At 43.4% G+C, this 20,038-nt stretch overlaps 1 protein-coding gene across 2 annotated transcripts in view; it reads left to right on the forward strand.

Annotated features, from left to right (window-relative positions):
- The first annotated feature begins 2,036 nt into the window (after positions 1-2,036).
- LOC115152436 (reelin) overlaps positions 2,037-20,038 on the forward strand; it is a 292,154-nt gene continuing 274,152 nt past the window's right edge. For both annotated transcript variants that reach the window (XM_029697314.1, XM_029697315.1), the window contains exon 1: positions 2,037-2,616. In XM_029697314.1, coding sequence (XP_029553174.1) covers positions 2,370-2,616 — 247 coding nt within the window. In that variant the 5' untranslated portion in view covers positions 2,037-2,369. The remainder of the gene's footprint in view (positions 2,617-20,038) is intronic.

Genomic DNA, 20,038 nt, shown 5'->3' on the forward strand with positions numbered 1-20,038 from the left:
ACAGAGCTCAGCAGCCCATCATCTCTATTAGTTCACGTGACACAGTTAGTTGATAGACACAGGTCAGGCATTAGTAATCAATGATGAACATCCAATTCTCATCCTTACAGTGATTTAGAGAGGTGTTTAAGTCGTTTGGCATAGTTTTAGGGCCCAGATGTGTGTTAGAAAAATACTGCATTGATTGTCTTTACTGTATCCATGTTTGCATAATGTGTATCGGTATGTGTGGTGTACCCAGTGCTCCATGACAGAAGGGTCAGAGGGCCACCAGAGTTCTACTTCCTGTCAGCAGGAACAGCAGTCTGTCTGTCCTCCATCACTCAGGCCCAAAATAACAACACTGCTCTCACAGTAAAAGCAGGGAGTGGCGAAACAGCAGCAGGGGATTTTCTATAGTGTTTATGTTTGATATATGTGTATGTGTGTTTGACCCAGACTTACGTTTGTTCAAGCATCTGGTCGGAAGGCTCAGCATTTGCTTGCTGCTTCGTGAGCAGGTCAGCAGTGTTTGGAAGTGGTGTGTGTGTGTGTGTGTGTGTGTGTGTGTGTGTGTGTGTGTGTGTGTGTGTGTGTGTGTGTGTGTGTGTGTGTGTGTGTGTGTGTGTGTGTGTGTGTGTGTGTGTGTATATATTGGAGCTTGCTCAGCATGCTAGGCTGCTGCTTATGTCTGTACCGGAGTTTAACCACAAACCCACAAACATACGGCGGGTGGCTGAGGAGAGAGACATTGCAGACACACACACACACACACGGCTGAGTAGAGAGAGACAGATCAGTGCAGAGCAGTGGCTCACCACTCACCAGCGTCGGAGGTCTAGAGACCGCTTTTGAAAATGATTATTGGTTTAGTCTGCTTTAATGTTGTTTATTTAGTTTTGAGTTGTGTTACAGAGATGTAAAGCGGTATGTGTATGTATAATGCACTGTGTCTGCTCTGGAGAAAGATGCATTGTTTTTGTAAGTCATTGAAGCTGTACTTGTTGTAGAATGGAGAGAGAGAGAGAGAAACAGATGGAGAGAGTGTGTGGACAAGAGGTAGGAGGAGTAGCTCCATGCTGTTTTTGTTTATTCCAGGAAGAGAGAGAGTGAAAAAGAGAGCGATAGTATACAGAAAGAGGGAGAGAGAGGGAGAGACTAAGCTATGATTTGGAAGCCGGGCTATAGAGACATACGGGGTGAAAACAGAATTATCGCCTTTGGTGTCTACTCTGCTCTATAGTGGGGAGTTAATCTAGACCAGAGAACAGAGAGGGAGGGCGAGTGAAATAGGGAGAGAGGGAAAGAGGGAGGGAGGGAGGGAGAAAGAAAGAAAGGGAAAAATAGGGAGAGAGGGAGAGAAAGAGAGAGAGAGAGAGAGAGGGGGGAAAGCAGGGAGAAAGCAGAAGCTGGCTGGGCTCTGACAGTGAAGAAAGAGAAAGTTGGAGAATCGGATGGAAAAGGAGATTCTGAAGGAAACCCCATAAAAAAGCAACGAGAGAAGAGGAGGTGGAAAAACAAAATACTTAGAATTGGGTAAAAATACAGAGCTGAGGAGACAGAGACAAGGAGACATATAGAGAGAGAAGGGGTTAGTATGGAGACAGGCAGAGGGGAGGGGGACTAAGTGAGATGGAGAGCTGAGAGAGAGGGAAGAGAAAAAGGAGGGGAGGGAGGTGTGATACTAGGTGGTAGAGGAGGAGAAGAGGAGGAGACAGGCTGGGTGGTGGATGGGGAAAAAGACAAAGGAAAGTGTGAATAAGCTAGGATCTCTCTCTCTATGCCTATGGTGGGGATAAAGAAACAAACAGATGCAGAGAGATAAGACAGCTAAGGTCTCTGGAGAGAGAGGGATGGAAGGGTCCTGGGTGGAGTGATACAGTGGGCTAGAGGGAGCTGGGGATAGAGAGAGAGTGAGATGGAGAGAGAGAAACAGAGTGATAGAATGAGTGACAGAAAAAGAGGGAGGAGAGAGCTGGAGAGAGAGATAGGGAGGGAGGGAGGCCGGCTCACAGAGCGTACAGCACGCCTGGGTCTGAAAGAGAGAGGGAGGGAGGGGTGGGTGAAGGGGAGGTATTTAAACCGCGGAACAGGACAGCAAAGACTAGCTCTGAACTCCCACAGAGTGGAAGGAAGAGAGAACAGAGAGAAAGAGAAAAGGCGGAACAGAGGAGAGAAACGGAGTGCTACAGTACAGTCTGCTTATAACCAACCACACACACATATTTACACACACTGTTTTCAGAACCCAGAACCAGACCCAGAAGTGTGGACTCCAGCCCTCAAGCCATCTTACTGGAACTCTACCTGTGACTACCTTTCTCCACACACCACCACTCTCACTCCTCTTCTTCATCCCTCTCTCCCTCGTTCCGTCGTTTTTCAGGGCGATGGCATGGGCCTCTGTCTGGGGTGCCCTCGGCTGTGCCCTGCTGGCCTTGGTGTTAGGGACCGGTGTGGATTTGGGGAGCCCCCCAGCAGCAGGCTTCTACCCCCGCTTCAACCCCTTCTTCTTCCTGTGTACCCACCATGGGGAGCTGGAGGGGTCTGGGGTGGCCGAGGGAGGGGGAGAGGTGCTCCTCACTCTACAGATCGCTGGGAACCCCACTGCCTACACCCCCGGACAGGAGTACCAAGGTGAGTGCACTGACTATGCTACCTACACCCAGCTGTGTGTGTGTGTGTGTGTGTGTGTGTGTGTGTGTGTGTGTGTGTGTGTGTGTGTGTGTGTGTGTGTGTGTGTGTGTGTGTGTGTGTGTGTGTGTGTGTGTGTGCGCATTCTGAGGAGACTGCTTGTGTTGTGTTTGATTGTGTTTGATACATATTTTGCATCACTGATATCAACCATTATCTTTATTTAGGTAAGAGATAAACAACTTTTTCCTATCTATGGTATATAATTAGAGTTGTTTTTAAGCAGATATTTTGGCTCCAATTGCTAAAAAATGTGGGGCATGTTCCCATCACACAGATGGACTGAGAGGGATCACTTGATGGTTGGCTGTATTTAGGTGGTAGTTGCCACAAGCTTTGTTATAGATACAGTGCCTTCAGAAAGTATTATTTTATTTATTACAATTCTATTTTGTGTCACTGATCTACCCAAAATACCCCATAATGTCAAAGTGGAATTATGCTTTTAGATTTTTGTTTACAAATTAATACAAAAATGTAAAGCTGAAATGTCATGCGTAAATAAGTATTCAACTCCTTTATGGCAAGCCTAAATAGCTTCAGGAGTAAAAATGTGCCTAACTATTCAGATAATAAGTGGCATGGACTAACTCTGTGTGCAATAATGGTGTTTAACATGATTTTTGAATGACTATTCATCTCTGTACACCACACATACAATTTATCTGTAAGGCCTCTCAGTCGAGCAGTGAAGTGCAAACACAGATTCAACGACAACGACCATGGAGTTTTTCTAGTATCTTGCAAAGAAGGGTAAAAAAACAGACATTGAATATCCCTTTGAGCATGGTGAAATTGTTAGTTACACTTTGGATGGTGTATCAATACACCCAGTCTCTACAAAGATGCAGGTGTCCTTCTTAACTCAGTTGGCTGCGAGGAAGGAAACCGCTAAGGGATTTCACCACGAGGCCAATGGTGATTTTAAACCAGTTACAGAGTTAAATGGCAGTGATAGGAGAAAACTGAGGATGGATCAACAACATTGTCGTTACTCCACAACACTAACCTAAATTAGTGAAAAGAAGGAAGCCTGTACAGAATAAAAATATTAATCGGCAAGGACTAGGGAGTTTTCTTAGGATTAAAAGAAAAGGAATAGAGTTCAGCACAGGCAAAGTCCTAGAGGAAAACCTGGTTCAGTCTGCTTTCCAAAACAAACTGGGAGAAAAATTCACCTTTCAGGAGGACAATAACCTAAAACGCAAGGCCAATTATACACTGGACTTACTTACAAAGATGACATTGAATGTTCCTGAGTGGCCTAGTTACAGTTTTGGCATAAATCGGCTTAGAAATCTATGGCAATGCTTGAAAATGGCTGTCTAGCAATGATCAACAATCAACTTGACAGAGCTTGAAGAATTTTTAAAAGAATAACCTGTTTAACCATGTTTGCTTTCACATTGTGGAGCTGTTGTGATGTGTGTGTTTGTGTGGGGCGGCGATGGATGGATATAAACTGCCATTTATGTAACTGTAACAAGTATTGATGCTGAGGGAAGTAGTTATTGTGTTCTGAGCTCGCTGCAACTCTGCTGGTATTTCTGTTCTGTGTTGTGTGATCCGGCTGCCCCGTGCTCAATGTGTGTAGGTGGCGTTATATCCTCAGGATAAACTAACTAATGGAGAAAGATATCACACACGCTGAATGAGAGAGACCGAGAAGCGAGGGAGGGAAAGAAAGAGGGAAAGAGATGGAGCAAAAGAATAGAGCAGCTAGATCCACACTGACAGAAATAAGATGAAATAAGAGAAGAGAGAAAGAGAGAAAATGTTTATAGTGATTTCACCTTTCCCACGCCTGCACTCCGGTACGCTGTCTGCATGACACCTGTTCCGGCCAGGAAAACACACAGTGACCTTAGAACTGTATGTGTGTCTCTGTGTGTGTCACAGGAAGCTGGTGAGGGGAGTATGGTTCATAATAATGTCTGGAATGGAGTGAATGATGTGTTTGAAACTATTCAATTTATTCCGTTGGAGCCATTACTATGATCCCGTCTTCCCCAATTAAGGTGCCACCAGTGTGTTTGTGTCAGAGGCCACTTAACCGGGAGGATGATGACCCAGAGAGAGAGAGAGAGCGAGAGAGAGCGAGAAAGAGAGGGATGGAGGGGGAGTGAGAGGGAGAGAGAAAGAGAAAGACGAAGAGACATTCCTATACAGTACATGTTAGCTAGTCCATTAGTCCCAGACACTTAAATCTCTATCTCTGGATGTATTTATATTTTGTATACTGTTATCTCTCTTAGTTCTTCAACATACCAACGATAGAATACATATTTCGGAAGCATAGAATGTTTTGTTAGTAAGACCAATGTTCTCAATAAGTTAGCTACACACTTGTGTAACATTGTGCTGTAAAAACATTGTGCTGTAAAAACAACAACCTGAAATTTCATATGGGTTAATATGCAGAAGTAGAAGAGAGCAATAGATACAGAGAAGGAGAAAAGAAAAGGAGAGCAGAAAAAGAACAGGAGTGAGTAGTGTATATAAAGAGAGACGTTTATCCTGGGCGTGAAAATAACAGTGTAGCTCAGGCTGAGCCCTTCAGGGAAGCACCTTTAAACCAATGCCTGGGTTGTAGGAAGAGTGGGTAGCAGCAGGCGGAGAGAGAGAGAGAGAGAGAGAGAGAGAGAGAGAGAGAGAGAGAGAGAGAGAGAGAGAGAGAGAGAGAGAGAGAGAGAGAGAGAGAGAGAGAGAGAGAGAGAGAGAGAGAGAGAGAGAGAGAGAGGAGAGAGAGAGAGAGAGAGGAGAAGAGAGAGAGAGAGAGAGAGAGAGATGAGATGAGAGGAGAGAGAGAGATGAGAGAGAGAGAGAGATTTGAATAACTAGCTTTAGCGGATGGATGGAAGGGGATAGAGTGGCAGAGAGAGGTTTAACTAATTAGCATTAGAAATGTGCTACGGTTGGGGGGAGGGAGGGAGGGAAGGGGGGAGGGAAGGATGGAGGTTTAAATAAACTGAGGCTGTGGATGGATGGGATCGGAGTAGGGGAGTAGGGGTAGTGGGGAGATTTGATGACAGAGATTTAATGACAGAGCTGGATTGAGCTGATCAGATATGGGGGTATGAGGACGGGGGTTGGTATGGGAAATTACTGGGTTTTAGTGCTCATCTTACTTTTTTATTTCTATCCCATGTTTAGGCATATTATGACAGCTCATTGGGGGTAGAACTTGGATTTGGAGAGAGAGGGTAAGCCACAGAGATGGGAGGATAATGGGGAGTGAAATAGTGACAGGCTGGATAGCCCTTGTGCAATTAGGATAATTTGCACACACACACACGGTCCCCCCACCAGTCGCACATACCAGTCTTCTGGTTCCATATAAGGAGATATGGCACTAGAAGAGCAGAGGAGAGATACGTAGAAGATGATCACTAGTGAGGGAGATAAGGAAGGAGAGAGAGAAGGGAGAGAGAGAGAGAAAGAAAGGAAGAGGGAGGGAGGGAGGGAGGGAGGGAGGGAGGGAGGGAGGGAGGGAGGGAAAGAGAAGGGGAAATAGAGAGAGTTAGAATGACGGAGAGAAACAGAAAGAGAGAGAGCAGGTGTATAGACAGCTGGCCGGGTAAGAGAGGGAGGGGGATGGGAGAGAAGGGGAGAGGGAAGTGGAAGCGTTGTGTTGATGGTTCTCCTTCTGGGATCTGTTTGTCTCAGTAAACAAGGACTTTTTTCTGCCTGCATCATGTTATTTTGTTAAATTAGCTTTCTTCACTTTTGCCTTTTTAATGTTGTCTCTTGATGCCAGTTTCTGAGCAGAAGAGGAACAGTTGCTGTTGGTTTTGTCTTCTAAAGCAGTGCGTGATCTAACATCTAACCATTAAGGGGGCTGCTGCATGTGCTTTTGAGGAGAGGAGACATGAGAGATACTGGCCATGGTGAGAGAGGGAGGCAGTGAGAGGGAGAAAGGGGGAGGGAGAGAAGGAGAGAGAGCGAGAGACAAGCAGTGTACTGTACCCCCACACATTCATTAATTACAGTAAATCCTTTAACCAGTCTAGTAGCACCATGTCCTATTGTAATGGCTGCTGTTAAGCTTTAGGTGTTAAGGTGTTCATTTAATGAATATGCTTCATCTGTTAATGCTCCACAGTCACGGGGGATAAACCTGTATGGCTGAAATTCAGAATAGCAGGCCCTAATTGTTTTTCTGACCTGACCCCTCTATCTCTACTCTCAACTCATAAGATAATGCCGTTTTTATAGACTAAGTGGTGTGATCGAGATACTTGTCAGGGTCTAGGTGATGTGGGTAAGGCGGAGTCAGGCGCAGGACACAGAGATGAGTAATAATAGTAACTTTACTCAAAATCAATCTTCCAACAAGGAGAATGAAAATCCAGAATCACATAAACGAGACAACTGACAACAATAAACAAGCACAAAACCATAATGGCTCCAGGGGGTTAAATAGGGAAATAATTAAAACGTAATGGGAACCAGGTGTGAACAATACAGACAAAACAAATGGAAAAAGAAATGTAGATCCGTGGAGGCTAGAAAGCCGGTGAAGTCAACCGCCGAACGCCGCCCGAACAAGGAGGGGCATCAACTTCGGCGGAAGTCGTGACAATACTGCTGAAGAAAAAGTGAAAAAAGAGAGAGAGAAAGAAACACACAGAGAGATGCTCACAGGAAAACCTGGCTCCCTGTAGAGGAAAGGCTGTGCAACCACTGCACAACAGCAGAACCTGAGACAGAGCTGCATTTCCTGACAAAATGTAAAAAAATATAATTGTTACGAGAGAGAGAGAGAGAGAGCGAGAAAGACAGACGCACAGACACATTGGGGCCTGACCCTCTTGGCCCACTCCCACTCCATCCAGGAAACAGTTCTTTATTTAAGTAATCTTGAAGTTACTTTTTTCTCTCTTTCTTTTCATAGCCATTTTTCACTGTGCTGTGTATTGTGCCTGTTGCACAGCTCCAAGTCACATCGCCATCCAAGTCTTATTTTTCCACTGAAAGACAGCAGTGTCTTTGTGAGAGGGAGAGTGAGGATAAAGAATCCAGAGTTCTGTTTCTAAACATAGATAACAGAAAGCCAGGCAACGCTCAGATGGAGCAGAGTGCTGCTTCTCCTGCCTATGTTGTACTGTTTTAATCCTCTCTGACTCACACACACCAACCTGTTCATTCTCTCACAGAAGAACAACACCCACATTCAGGGAGGTAGAGGTGGAGTGATGGAGAGGGGGTTATAGGGGGAGAACGAAAGTGGGAGAGAGGGAGAAAGAGGAATTGTAAAGCATCCATTTGACACTAATTCCTTTTATATTCCGTAATTATTTTGTATTGCATTGCTTTGTCAACATTGATCCATCACTTTCAGTTCATTTGGGAGATCGAGAGGGGCAAAGGGAGAGGGACTGTAGACAGTCTATTGGTATTTCATTGTCATGCCAATACAGCATATTGAATTCCAATTCGCAGGGTGATGGGAGGGTATCTTACTTAAGGCTGAATATTGTGAAAGAACAATGGAAAGGGATGGAAAAGGCAGGATAGTGGAGGGAATGGAATGGTGTCCTTGGGAAGTGAATGGGGATTCACTAGAAGAAGGGAGCTAGAGGGAGAGAGAGAGAGAAATGGAGAGAGAGAATGGGAAAGGATGAAAGAGGGGGAATGAGTGATTGACTGTGTGCCATTGTGTGTCTGGTGGTAATTTATGCATTTTTATTAGAATTTGTGAATCTTAGCTTTGTGATGTTTGCATTTCGGGTCAAAGCTGGGATCTATTTTATTGACTGCTCCAATATTTTGAAGTGCTACTGTATTATTGCTTAACTTTGTTTTGTGTTCCTTTCCATGTGTACTGTACTGTATGTGTAATGCATGTGTATTTGAATGTAATCTGTGGGAGAGTGTGATTGTAGTGTTTGCATAGCTTAAGAGTGTGTGTATTATCATTTGCATTCTTTCAAATGTATTTGTGAGTTAATTTGTGTGTACGGGCATGGGGGTGGATGGGTCAGAGTGGAGCACGGTGTGAGAGCCACTCACACACTCTCCCCTGCTGTGGCAGTCAGGCACAGGTACGCTGGCTCTCACAGACCATACTCATAGTGTGTGTGCACTTGTGTGTGTGCAACAGACCAGACTTCATTGTTCTTCTCCACTATAGAAATCCAAACAACACTCAGCCACTCAATGGGAAGCAGCAGTGCATTGATTGCTAAATGACAGAACACTGTTTAGAGAGAGGGGGGAGGGGAGCGACAGACAGAGAGGAGGGGAGGGGGAGAAAGCGAGACAGTGTCACGTCCTGACCATGGAGAGCTCTTATTTTCTATGGTAGAGTAGGTCAGAGCGTGACTGGGGGGGTTGATCTAGTTTATTTCTTTCTATGTGGGGTTCTAGGTTTGATTTTCTATGTTGGTGATTTGTATGATTCCCAATTAGAGGCAGCTGGTTATCGTTGTCTCTAATTGGGGATCATACTTAAGTAGCATTTTTTCCAGCTGTGGGTTATGGGATATTGTTTGTGTTTTGAGTTAGTGCACGTAGCATCGCTGTAGTCACGGTTTGTTTATTCATTTATTGTTTGTTTTCTATTTTGCTAAGTTTCACTTTATAATAAAGATGTGGAACGCTACTCACGCTGCGCCTTGGTCCGTCTATACACACGAACGTGAGATGAAGAGGGGGAGAGAGGATGGGTGGAGAGAGAGAGACATAGAGAGTCAGGGGAGAATGAGGTTAGAAAGCTATAGAGGGAGAGAGAGAAAAGGGAGAGCTGTTTAGCAAACCAGTCAACAACATCATGGGCCAAAATGACCATTGCTAATCTGAAGATAGTAACATGCTCCTCCCTAATGGGCCCTTTCATATGTTAATAGTTGGAGAATCACAGAGAAACAATCAACACTTCAAGGAGATTTAGACCCTGTCGCCTAATGGTGACCTAGTGATAAATTCACCCTGCAAATAGCCTATACCGTCAACCTTCCACAATGATATCATATCTGATTAGGAAATACTGAATTACACTGTTATTTGGAGTCTGCTATTTGCGCAGTAGTGCATTATCTTGTGGAGGTCCTATGTTGACTAATGCCTGGGGAACAACAAGCGACACATGTCTTCATGAAGGTTACAAGATACCAGCCAGATACTACAACCTCAGATAGGATTGGAAGAGAGTTGGGGGCAGTTTCCTGAACACATTATGCCTAGTCCTGGACTAAGAAGCACTGTAAATGGAGATTCACTGACCCATGATCTCTTCATTCGAAGGCGAACACAACAACAACGTGTGAAACAGAGAGGGATATCTTTGAGACTGGAGACAGGCAGCGTGCCGTGTCTATTGTCTGATTCCTACACGTCAATATCCAGCCTATTAACTGTCTTTTTACTGAATAAACAATGCTGTCAAACACACAGCAAGACACAGAGAGGTCAAAGGCGAGACACTTGACAGACCTCCGACACTCTGACAGGTCAAGTGTCGGAGGAGACGCTGATGATGTCACGAAACGGGATAAGACAGATTTCATTTTAGGAACTCAGACTGAAATCTTTCTCAATTAGTCTTTCCCCGATTGCTTGCATGTCATTACCTCCTTCTCAGCTGATTTTGAAGAGAAGTCCCTCACCTCGAACATTCCTCTTCAATGCTTTTGGAGACGTCTAATGTCCCGCAGTAAGACATGTCGTTTTGGAAGTCCAGCATGACCTGTCAACGAGTGTGTGCTATTAAAGAAGCAGTGAAAGAGAAAACGCTGCCTTTGTCTAAACAGGGCGCCAGGAAGTCAGTCAGTGAACCGATACACAAGGACAGGAGACTGACCTAGTTTTCAGCCGCAGACGGCTCTGGCTAGTTTAGGGTGGGAGGAGGGAGAAGAAGGAAGGAGGCCTTAATGGTTTAATGGTTTAATAGAACTCTTCTCCTGTGACAAACATTCCTCTCTCTCGCTCGCTCTCTCTCTCTCTTTCTGTATCTCTGTTTAATTCAATACAAGGAGCTATATTGGCATGGGAAACATATGTTTACATTGCCAAAGCAAGTGAAATGGATAAACAAAAGTGAAATAAACAATAAAAAGTGAACAGTAAATATTACACTCACAAAAGATCCAAAAGAATAAAGATATTTCAAATGTCATATTATGTCTATATACGGTGTTGTAATGATGTGCAAGTAGTTATAGTACAAAAGAGAAAATAATTAAACATAAACATGGGTTGTATTTACAATGGTGTTGGATCTTCACCGGTTGCCCTTTTCTTGTGCCAACAGGTCACAAATATTGCTGCTGTGATTGTACACTGCGTTATTTCACCCTATAGATGTGGGAGTTAATCAAAATTGGGTTTGTTTTGAAATTCTTTGTGGGTCTGTGTAATCTGAGGGAAATATGTGTCTCTTATATGGTCATACATTTGGCAGGAAGTTAGGAAGTGCAGCTCAGTTTCGTGGGCAGTGTGCACATAGCCTGTCTTCTCTTGAGAGCCAGGTCTGCCTTTGGTGGCCATTCTCAATAGCAAAGCTATGCTCACTGAGTCTGTACATAGTCAAAGCTTTCCATAATTTCGAGTCTGCCACAGTGGTCAAGTATTCTTTCACTGTGTACTCTCTGTTTACGGCAAAATAGCATTCTTGTTTGCTCAGTTTTTTTGTTAATTATTTTCAATGTGTCAAGTAATTATCTTTTTGTTTTCTCATGATTTGGTTGGGTGTAATTGTGTTGCTGTCCTGGGGCTATGTGGGGTCTGTTTGTGTTTGTGAAGAGAGCCCCAGGACCAGCTTGCTTATAGGACTCCTCTCCAGCTTCATCTCTCTGTAGGTGATGGTTTTGTTATGGAAGGTTTGGGAATCACTTCAAATCAAATTACATTTTATTGGTCGCATACACATGGTTAGCAGATGTTAAGGCGAGTGTAGCGAAATGCTTGTGCTTCTAGTTCCGACCGAGCAGTAATATCAAACAAGTAATCTAACAATTTCACAACAACTACTTTATACACAGAAGTGTAAAGGAATGATTAAGAATATGTACGTATAAATAGATGGATGAGCGATGGCCGAATGGCATAGGCAAGATGCAGTAGATGGTATAGAGTACAGTATATACTTATGAGATGAGTAATGTAGGGTATGTAAACACTATATATAGTGACATTGTTTAAGTGACTAGTGATACATTTATTACATCCAATTATTAATTATTAAAGTGGCTAGAGATTGAGTCTGTATGTTGGCAGAAGCCACTCAATGTTAGTGATGGCTGTTTAACAGTCTGATGGCCTTGAGATAGAAGCTGTTTTTCAGCCTATCGGTCCCAGCTCTGATGCACCTGCACTGACCTCACCTTCTGGATGATAGCGGGGTGAACAGGCAGTGGCTCGGGTGGTTGTTGTCCTTGATGATCTTTTTGGCCTTCCTGTGACATCGGGTGGTGTAGGTGTCCTGGAGGGCAGGTAGTTTGCCCTTGGTGATGCGTTGTGCAGACCTTATTACCCTCTGGAGGGCCATACGGTTGTGGGCAGGTGATACAGCCCGACAGGATGCTCTCAATTGTGCATCTGTAAAAGTTTGTGAGTGTTTTTGGTGACAAGACAAATTTATTCAGCCTCCTGAGGTTGAAGAGACACTGTTGTGCCTTTTCACAAACGCTGTCTGTGTGGGTGGACCAATTCAGTTTGTCCGTGATGTGTACGCCGAGGAACTTAAAACTTTCCACCTTCTCCACTACTGTCCCATCGATGTGGATAAGGGGCTGCTCCCTCTGCTGTTTCCTGAAGTCCACAATCATCTCCACAATCAGGTTATTTTCCTGACACCACACTCTGAGGGCCCTCACCTCCTCCCTGTAGGCTGTCTTGTCGTTGTTGGTAATCAAGCCTACCACTGTAGTGTCGTCTGCAAACTTGATGATTGAGTTGGAGGCATGCATGGTGTTAAATGCAGAGCTGTAATCTACAACCCCCTTTTAGGTGGTCGTAGAATTTAACATCTCTTTTCTGGATTTTGATAATTAGCGGGTATTCTGCTCTGCTCTGCTCTGCAGTCTCAATTGGGTGTTTGTCCCATTTTGTGAATTCTTGGTTGGTGAGTGGACCCCAGACCTCAAAACTATAAAGGGCAATGGGTTCTGTAACTGATTCAAGTATTTTTTTGCCAGATCCTAATTGGTATGTCAAAATGTTATGTTCCTTTGGTGGTGTATTAGGCCCTTCTTGCCTTTTCTCTCAGATCGTTCACAGCTTTGTGGAAGTTACCTGTGGCGCTGATGTTTAGGCCGAGGTATGTATAGTTTTTTGTGTGCTCTACGACAACGGTGTCTAGATTGAATTTGTATTTGTGGTCTGGACCTTTTTTGGAACACCATTATTTTTGTCTTACTGAGATTTACTGTCAGGGCCCAGGTCTGACAGAATCTGTGCAGAAGATCTAAGTGCTGCTGTATGTAAAATATTCTGTAACAAGTGTTGTTTTTGTGCTCAATGGTGGATCTATTCATGATCTGGTGCTTCTGGGGACAGAAGCACCAGATAATCAGCAAGCAGTAGACATTTGACTTCAGATTCTAGTATGGTGAGGCTGGGTGCTGCAGACGGTTCTAGTGTCTTCGCCAATTCGTTGATATATATATATATATATATATTGAAGACGGTGGGGCTTAAGCTGCATCCCTGTCTCACTCCACAGCCCTGTGGAAAGAAATGCGTGTGCTTTTTGACCATTTTATCTGCACACATGGATATAATTGTACATGGATTTTATAATGTTGTGTGTTTTTCCCTGAACACCACTTTACATCAATTGGTATACCAGATCCTCATACCAAATTGAATTCAACGCTTTTTTGAAGTCAACAAAGCATGAGAAGACATTTGCTCAGTACATTGAGGAAATGTACAAGTCTGCTGTTAATGAAAATGCAGAGGATTTTCCCAGGGTTGCTGTCGAAGCATATCCCACGGTAGTTATTGGGGTCAAATTTGTCTCAACTTTTGTGGATTTATCAGTCATTGGTTCCATATATTGGGGAAGATGCCAGAGCTGAGAATGATGTTATTAAGGAGTTTAAGTATAGCCAATTGGAATTTGTGGTCTGTATATTTCATCATTTCATTTAGGAAACCATCAACACCACAGGCCGTTTTGTGTTGGAGGGTTTGTATTTTGTCCTGTAGTTCATTCAATGTAATTGAAAATCCAATGGGTTCTGGTAGTCTTTAATAGTTGATTCTAAGACTTCTATTTTTTTATTTTTTTATTTCTCCTTTATTTAACCAGGTAGGCAAGTTGAGAACAAGTTCTCATTTACAATTGTGACCTGGCCAAGATAAAGCAAAGCAGTTCGACAACATACAACAACACAGAGTTACACATGGAATAAAACAAACATACAGTCAATAATACAGTAGAAAAATAAGTCTATATACAATGTGAGAAATGAGGTGAGATAAGGGAGGTAAAGGCAAAAAAGGCCATGGTGGCAAAGTAAATACAATATAGCAAGAAAAACACTGGAATGGTAGATTTGTAGTAGAAGAAAGTGCAAAGTAGAAATAAATAATGGGGTGCAAAGTAGCAAAATAAATCAAATAAATAAATACAGTAGGGGAAGAGGTAGTTGTTTGGGCTAAATTATAGATGGGCTATGTACAGGTGCAGTGATCTGTGAGCTGCTCTGACAGCTGGTGATTAAAGCTAGTGAGGGAGATAAGTGTTTCCAGTTTCAGAGATTTTTGTAGTTCGTTCTATTGGCAGCAGAGAACTGGTAGGAGAGACGGCCAAAGGAGGAATTGGCTTTGGGGGTGACCAGAGAGATATACCTGCTGGAGCGCGTGCTACAGGTGGGTGCTGCTATGGTGACCAGTGAGCGGAGATAAGGGGGGACTCTACCTAGCAGGGTCTTGTAGATGACCTGGAGCCAGTGGGTTTGGCGACAATTATGAAGCGAAGGCCAGCCAACGTGAGCGTACAGGTCGCAGTGGTGGGTAGTATATGGGGCTTTGGTGACAAAACGGATGGCACTGTGATAGACTGCATCCAGTTTTTTGAGTAGGGTATTGGAGGCTATTTTGTAAATGACATCGCCGAAGTCGAGGATTGGTAGGATGGTCAGTTTTACGAGGGCATGAGTGAAGGATGCTTTTTGAGAAATAGGAAGCCAATTCTAGATTTTACTTTGGATTGGAGATGTTTGATGTGAGTCTGGAAGGAGAGTTTACAGTCTAACCAGACACCTAGGTATTTGTAGTTGTCCACATATTCTAAGTCAGAACCGTCCAGAGTAGCGATGCTGGACAGGCGGGCAGGTGCAGGCAGCGATCGGTTGAAGAGCATGCATTTAGTTATACTTGTATTTAGGAGCAGTTGGAGGCCACGGAAGGATAGTTGTATGTATTGAGCATGTACAGTATATGTTTTTGCTGTTTGTTCTTTGTTATAGAGCCAAAAAGATTGGACAAGTGGTTTATCCACACCTCTCCGTTTGGATAGATAACTCTTCGTGTTTGTTTAGTGTGTTCCAGTTTTCCCAGAAGTGGTTGGATTCTGTGTATTGAGCTGATTTCTGATGTGCTGTTCCTTCTTCTTCTGTATTTCTGTATTGTTTTAGTGATTCACCATAGTGAAGGCGTAGGCTCAGGTTTTCTGTCTCTATGTTTTTGGTTGGATATGTTTCTCAATTTCTTTCTTAGGTTTTTGCATTCTTCATCAAACCATCTGTCATTATTGTACATTTTCTTAGGTTGTCTGCTTAACATTTTTAGATTTGATAGGGAAGCTGAGAGGTCAAATTTACTGTTTAGGTTTTCTACTTCCAACATTCACTATTACAGTGAAACGTTTTGTCCAGGAAGTTGTCTAAAAGGGATTGTCTAATTGTTTTTTGGTAGATTTCTACACTCCTTTCCTTCAATCTATAGCATTTCTTAATATTATGCAGTTCCTTTGGCTTTGATGCGTCATGATTGAGTATTGCTCTGTTTAAGTACACTGTGATTTTGCGTTGATCTGATAGGGATGTCAGTGGGCTGACTGAACGCTCTGAGAGACTCTGGGTTGAGGTCAGTGATAAAGTACTACAGTACTACTGCCAAGAGATGATCTGTTGGTGTACCTACCATAAGAGTCCCCTCAAAGCCCACCATTGACTATGCATAGACCCAGTGTGCGAGGGAGTTGCAGGAGTTGTGACCTGTTTTTGTTTGTTGTTTTGTCATAGTTGTGTCTAGGGGTCTCTCTCTCAACATACTGATAACATCAGCACATTTCAAGAGGTTGTGCTAGACTCACTCACTCACCCGGTCTATCTTCCCACCTATCTTTTAAGCTTCCCTGCCTCCCTCCCACTGCTTTGTCTCAGTAGATCACTGACTGCACTGTGTGGCTAGAGAAGTGTGTCAAGTGTAGCACTGTTTTGTCTTTGTGTGTGTGTGTGTGTGTGTGTGTGTGTGTGTGTGTGTGTGTGTGTGTGTGTGTGTGTGTGTGTGTGTGTGTGTGTGTGTGTGTGTGTGTGTGTGTGTGTGTGTGTGAGAGAGAGAGATGTTCATGCTTGCTTACAGACATAAGGATGTGTTCCCCTTTCTGTCTGTGTCATTATACCATCAAGGAGACGTTGAATGATGGACCTTTTATTTACTGACTGATAAGCATTATATTCATCCATATAGCTTCCTCTTTCTGAAGAGCAGATGGGTGAGAAAGTATTTTTCTTCAGACCATGCTTTGATAACAGCCCAACATGAATGTGTGCCATTCTGTCTGTCTAACAAAAGCATTTGATGCCTCCAAGGCAACTCTAAGGCCATAAGTGACAATGACATTGCGTCGTGTCTAAGAACACCCCTTAGCCATGTGTATATGGGAGGACTATGTCATTGTGCCACTGATGTCAATGGGAACATGTTAGCTTAGCACACAGATCTAGTGGTGCGCGGGTCAGCTGTGCATTCAGCTGGGATTTTTTCACACGGGGTGCAGGATTTGTTTTGCCTGATTTAGATATGTTTCTGCTATTAATTTCAGGCATTTTGGTAGGCTATTTGATGGTCAACTTGTCTATAATAAGATACATGCAGATTCTCATTATATGTTGCCCTAGAATACTAAATACATAATGTCTCACCTGAATAATGTCGTAAATTGAAAGAATGAATGCTTCAATCTAGTTGACATTGATACATTTCTCAACCATCTCTGCTTCTTTCTAGAGGCAAAGACGTTTAGGAACCGGGGATAAAATGCAAGATTTTTTCTGTGCAAAATGTTCAAATGCAAGGAAATAGAAAGCTATGAAAATGACCCAACAAGATTTCAGTTTGGCTTGGACGTGTATTTTATTTGGCTGAAATACTATCAGCTTTTATGATGCTGATAAAGACAGCACCTCTACAGACGGTATCTAACTGCACATTCACATTCTCTCAAGGGGGCTGCCGAGTAGCGCAGCGGTCTAAGGCACTGCATCTCAGTGCTAGAGGCATCACTAAAGACCTTGGTTAGATTCCAGGCTGTATCACAACCTGCCATGATTAGGAGTCCCATAGGGCGCTGTGCAATTGGCCCAGTGTCGTCGGGGTTAGCTTTTGGCCAGGGTAGGCCGTCATTGTAACTAAGAATTTGTTCTTAACTGACTTGCCTAGTTAAATAAAGGTTAATAAAAATAAATACAGTAAAAATAAAAAGATGCTTAAAGAAATCATATTTTTCCTCTCTTGTTCCCGAGTAAAAATTTTGCCTACATTTGGTGTATAATTTTACTGCAAGAAATGCTTAATTTTGCAGGGGTTAAAGCTGCAATATGTTTGTAGCTTTTTGGGCAACCTGACCAAATTCACATAGAAATGTGAGTTGTAGATCTGTCATTCGCATTGAAAGCAAGTCTAAGAAGCAGTAGATCTGTTCTATGTGCATTTTTTCTATGCTTCAAGTTTCCCTTTGCATCTTTGACTTTCGATTTTGCACACCAGCTTCAAACAGCTGAAAATACACAATTTTGGGTTATTGAAAATATATTTCACAGCGGTTTAGATGGTACAACGATTCTCTACACTATAGATAGCTTTTTTTGTCAAATTCGACAGTCACAAGATGCGGACCTCAAATAGCCTACTGTTCAGATGGGTAAAATGGGAACTGAAATCTGGACACTGACTGTAGGTCTATAACCTCTCACATAGCCTTAATATTAAAGGTGCAATATGCAGAAATCACTCCGTATTTCTTGGTTGCTAAAATTCTAAAAGTCACTAGGCAAGCTTTTAGAATTTTAGCAACCAAGAAATACGGAGTGATTTCTGCATATTGCCTCACAATCATCACACGTAACATTCACTGCTATCATCCTCTTTTACCACTTCACTAAATCATTCCCAAACATGATTTTTCTGGCCCTCCCTTCGCATTATTTTAAAATCTCCATTTCACAGCTTTTTTCTTATTGCATTAAACTCTGACATTGTCCCTTTTGTCTCCATGGATTGACGTGAACTTTTTCTGCCTGTTCCCGATTGGCGTGTAGGATATTTGGCGGGGGTACAGTAAGGCCCTAAACCTTAGGCTTCAGCACTAATGCCAGATAATTAAAGAAAAACCTCAATTTAGCCTATAGATATAAACTATAGATAAAAATTATACATTTATTCAACCACCCACCCGCCCTTCATCCACACAATATTTCATTACCCTAACCCCCCCCCCCCCCTGCTGGCGGATAGAACTGCGGGGACTGCGGGTTATGAGTCAACACCCACATCACTACACAGATCTTTAGTAAGAATATAACCTGTTTGGGATCAGACAGTGATAGTAGGTGGTTGTCTGTGTGATGTGTCAGTGCTGTGACTCCACAGTGATGGCTAGATAGCCATGATTCTGTCGCATCTGGGCACAGAAAGTTGCCTCAGATAACAGTGACATTGTTATCCCGCACTCTTTATGTGTGTGTGTGTGTCTGTGCCAGTCTTATCTGGGAAGCCAATGTTGGTACTCTTGACTTTTTTAATCATTATTTCCTTCCCCTTTCTTTTGACGGCCAACACCAGAGAGCTCTTAATGAGGTAATTGTTGAGTTGTGTTTTCACTTTAGCAAGCTGGGCAGGCTGGGCAGGCATCATTGCAGGCATGGCAGGTGGGTGGGTGTAATGGTTCTCAGGATGTTGGAACCGGGCTTCAGTGCCTCTGTGCTGATAACTCGAGCAGGGGGTACACAGATGCTTGGCATCTCTATGGAGTTTTAGATGGCCCACTGTCCTTCCTAACCCCTTACCCAGACTTTTAGAAACAAAAACATTTGCTTTGTCCTCAACTATTGTTCAATATTAAGAAGTACATTTCCATACTTTCTGTATTCTCTTCTGTAGCCTTCTGTAAATATTTCCCCATGGCTCCCATGTCTCCAAGCACACTCACAAGTTCACAACAGAGACCCTGAGCCTGAGGGTATGAACATAAAAAACCTCAACAATACTCTAGCTTCACTCACAATGTAACTCCATCAGAGAGACACACATGGGGAAACATCCCTCTCCTCTCTGAAACTTAATTAAAATACTGGCATTCAGCATTATTTTCCTCCTTTTTCCTTCTCTTTTTTCCAAGACTTTTTGAAGTCTTGTTCCAGCTTACAAACACAAGGTTGTAAACAGAAGTGGCACACCCAAAATAAGTAGAGCGAACACCCAGATATAATGTACGTCTGTATATGCCATTAGGATCTCTGTGGGGATAAATAGTACAGTCACGCTAATATCCATGAGTGTATCTCAGCAGCACAATCTAGCTCAGAACAATGGCCCACTGTTCATCTTTCCTCCAGAGAAGAGTTTACCTCTCGCTTTTGAGAAGGGATGGGTCCCCCCCCCCCCTTTTTTCCCTTTTTGTTGTTACTCCTGTTGACCCGTGCTCTCTGATTGGCTCAAAGTCAAGATGTTGGCCACTAATGAGCATTGCGATTCTACAAGTAGAAACGTCAGTTTCATCGCTACCGGGTCAGCACGTAGCAGGCACCGCTTTTGTTCTACCAAGAGAAGGAACGCCCTCCCACTGTGATAAGTACCTATCTACAGTCTATCGGCAGTGAGCTTCTCAGTGTGTTTTATGCTTTAGGGGCTTCCTAGCCTCTGTCTGCTGATCCACGTGCCAGTTTTGCTGTTCATAGCCTCCTTTCTTGCTCAGAATCAGAATTGCACTGCTGTTCGAAGTAGTAGTCTGTCAATACCTCCACCGTCCTCCATTCTCCGACTGCTCTGGTCCCCGCTCCTCCTCCTCCTCCTCCTATTCTTGGCTCTCAATTGAGAAGTCTGTAATCCCAGCCTGGGGGCAGTGTGTCGTCTGTGCTGATAGCATTCAGCAGCATTCAGCAGGCCATGTAGCGCTCCAAGTCCCAGTCCCAGT

This window comes from Salmo trutta, chromosome 17 (assembly GCF_901001165.1).
Source record: "Salmo trutta chromosome 17, fSalTru1.1, whole genome shotgun sequence".
In the NCBI taxonomy this organism is placed as follows: Eukaryota; Metazoa; Chordata; class Actinopteri; order Salmoniformes; family Salmonidae; genus Salmo; species Salmo trutta.